General features: G+C 39.3%; 1 protein-coding gene across 1 annotated transcript; it reads right to left on the reverse strand.

The window, feature by feature from the left end:
• Positions 1–2435: 2435 nt before the first annotated feature.
• Positions 2436–3365, reverse strand: LOC145441568 (uncharacterized). Its single transcript, XM_080319467.1, has one exon. The coding sequence runs from the start codon at positions 3363–3365 to the stop codon at positions 2805–2807; it is 561 nt and encodes a 186-aa protein (XP_080175593.1). The 3' UTR covers positions 2436–2804.
• Between the last annotated feature and the right edge of the window lie 221 nt (positions 3366–3586).

The raw sequence follows: 3586 nt of genomic DNA on the forward strand, positions 1-3586 counted from the left end.
GCTGACTGAGGTGTCTTGGATAGGCTACTGTATGGCCCGTTGGTATGACTCCGTAGCATGATGTTATTTCATGACCTCCTGTCTGCTATATCAACAAAAAAAAAAGAATCGCCCAAACGTAGGCTATTAAACTAAAAGACGCACACGATTTTAAATTGGTATTTCTTCACTGGCATATAATTTTTCCCTGCGTGATGGTATATGTCTTGTGAGGTTCAGATTGCCGAGACAAGAACATTCGGCAGCCGTCATTTAGGCGCCTATGGACAATTAAACCTGTATGTGCATATGTGCATATAACGAAGTTTTCGGTCAGCACAAGGGCAGTCCTTTTCGGCCAAGGTTTTCTCGCTGCCGATCGTTCTGGCACACTTCTTGGAGTCGCATGTTACATGGCTTAAAACACTGGTTCTCAATTTTTTGTCTTCGCGGACCCCTTTTGGACCACCACGGACCCCGCAGACCCCCTCAAGTTTTCGTTCAAAATTAGCTCGATTATCGCGCAACCGCCATCTGTCTCGTGCAGATACTGATTGTAGGCTATTGATAAACAGCAACAAAATGGCTTTTCTTGAAAATAGCATCACAGTATATGTAAAAAATGGGTAGACTTTTATTATATAGTAACGAATTTTGCAGCTGTATTTATTGTCTTGAAAATCCGTCACTTCGATTGGATACGAACGAGTGCCAAAAATCCATTTTCACACATATATATTGGTGGCGAATGTAATATTAACGCGTAACGCTTTCGACGACAGATTTTTGTTGTGAGTTTTTAATAAAAAGTTCACGTCCAGCCTAGTCGTTTCTATCTATGATCTCACCTTGAAGTTATTTAGTGGTTATATCACAGGAGTAAATGGATTTCTTGGAGAGGTTTCAATTCCTTCATTGGGACAGATTAGGAAAAAAAATAAGGAATTTATATTTAAACGACTGTTTGATAATTTGCTGAGACTGACAACTCCAAATCAAAAGTGCTACCTCTAACATTTCATTTTTCCACAGACCCCAACAAAACATCTCTAAACAGTAGGATGTGTCATCTCAGACGACCATTTTAATGATGTGAGTCCTAAAGTTTGAGCAATTATGAAGCGAACCCGTCATGCCTTTCCCAATTAAAAAAAGGTTATCAATCACGTTACAAATTTAGAGGTTTCGCGGACCCCTGAAAATGCTTCGCGGACCCCCGGTTGAGAACCACTGACCTAAAATTTTATATGTGTTGGTGCATCGTGGCGCGGTAATGGCCAACGCCGAAATGCCCATTTTTATAAATCTTGCGTGTTTTTTCTTTAGGGAAGGTAACCAAAAATCAAGATATTTGGCAACTTAAAATCGCGCCCAGCGCAAAATGTTTTTGAAATAGTTTCATAAATATTTTAAAAAAACTCTATAATTTATGCTAATTCACTAAATAATTTTGGGCCCCTGTCGAGCTCGCACCCTCCAAATTGGGGGGTTTGGAGTGCGACAGTTAAGGTCCTGCTTATATAATAATGGATATTAATATTAATAATTAATAATGCATATATATTAATGCATAGGGCATATACCGTAAGTCAATCCACACTAGTTTCAATGTGGAACAGACGGTTTGGCAAACGGGTCCACGAAAAGTATTTTGTCTTTGAAACCGCTCCGCAGAGCTAAAATGGTTGCCGACCCCTTCCTTAATACACACTTTATAGGGTTGTGTTCTGTGCATCCTTCAACTATTTGAAATCTTTTTATATCTGAAAACTCCTCAAAATATCAATGACTTTAGACAGACACACATTGAGCAAGCACGTGCATTGCAGTTTTGCACCAAAGCCACCCATGGTATGTATAATTTTGCTATGTCTTAAATTGGAACTTCTATGAGTACGTTTCTGTGACTTCATTCTACGCTCAGCTCAGATAAGTGTTCTTGAGATGGTCTATCCACAATGTCTGAATCTCAAAAACTTCAGATATTCAATACTAAACCAGCTAATCAGTGGTTCCCAACTGGGGGGGGGGTTGATATTATTAGGGGGGAATCTGACTTTGGCGTAGTATCGGAAGATACACTGGGTTCACATGGTTTATAGATTATTGTAGTATTGAACTGTAGAAATTATTTCTTTACAATTGTACCTTTCTTTGGCCGATTTTAAGCTAGGTGGCGGATTTCACTGTCTTCCGTAGATAATACACCCCCTGATAAAGTGAGGCTCTCGAGGGTCAAATTTAACTGTACTTTACCGAAGTGTAGTACGGTCCCCAATCGACAGGAATCGGACATAACTGAATATGTTTGGTCATTAATTGCTCAGTCAACAAGTGGCTGGGCGTTAAAAAGCACCTTTTTTAGTCACAGGCAAATTTTTCATAGGGGGGAATTTTTGCTTAAATATCGGCCATTGGGGCCACGAGACGAAAAAGGTTGGGAACCACTGAGCTAACAGAATACATATCTGTAAAAGTATCAGTAATAATCACCCACGTTACAAGAACTGCAGCAGAGACTTTATTAAGCGTCTAACCGTCGAAGCGGCTAGATGCGAAAGACACAGGAACAACACAAGACATCACTACTATAACCGGGAGCGGTATAGAGCACGGCTGCCACATATCGACTGCAATTGTACATGTGAATATCCCTATGCATTTTATGAAACGTCCATGAATTTACGTCAGGAAATATTGGAGAATAAAATCGAATAATTGGACGGAGATGAAAAAAAACTTTTTTCAGATACTTGAATGTAATACATGTTAATGACTTCACCCCTGGAGTAACCCTTCGCAGTATATGCTGTCCCCCATGCATTTCATCCATGATTGTTGCTGCCAGTATGCACATTCATATGTCGCTGGAGGTTATTCTTCTGAGTAAACGCTCTCCCACATAAATCACATTTATGATTTTTGATGCCACCATGTATATACATATGAAGCTTGAGGAGACCCTTCTGAGAAAATGCTTTACCACAAACATCACATTCATGTTTTTTGACACCAGCATGCATATCCATATGTTTCCTGAGATTATTTTTTTGAGTAAATGCCTTCCCACATACATCACACCCATGATTTTTGATGCCAGTATGCACATTCATATGTCGCTGGAGGTTATTCTTCTGAGTAAACGCTCTCCCACATAAATCACATTTATGATTTTTGATGCCACCATGTATATACATATGAAGCTTGAGGAGACCCTTCCGAGTAAATGCTTTCCCACATACATCACATCCATGGTCTTTGATGCCAGTATGGATATTCATATGTTGCCTGAGTGCATGTTTATAAGTAAATGCCTTTCCACATATATCACATTTATGTTTTTTGATGCCAGCGTGCATCTTCATATGAACCCCGAGGCTCTTCATCTGGGCTAATGTCTTCCCACATACATCACATTTAATACCTTTTCTGCCAATATGCGTTTTCATATGACAATTGCGATCAATCTTCCTAATGAATGCTTTCCCACATATCTCACATTGATGTTTTTTGACGTCATCATGAGTATTCATATGAAGTTTAAGGCAACGGTTACTAGTAAATGCTTTATCACATACATCACATTTACGATTTTTGATGCCGGAAT

This window comes from Botryllus schlosseri, chromosome 1 (assembly GCF_051294905.1).
Source record: "Botryllus schlosseri isolate E-star chromosome 1, Bs_hap1, whole genome shotgun sequence".
NCBI classification, from domain to species: domain Eukaryota; kingdom Metazoa; phylum Chordata; class Ascidiacea; order Stolidobranchia; family Styelidae; genus Botryllus; species Botryllus schlosseri.

Coding starts and splice junctions, on each gene's coding strand:
- LOC145441568 (XM_080319467.1), bottom strand. CDS start 3,365: ATGAAGAGCCTCGGGGTTCATATGAAGATGCACGCTGGCATCAAAAAA.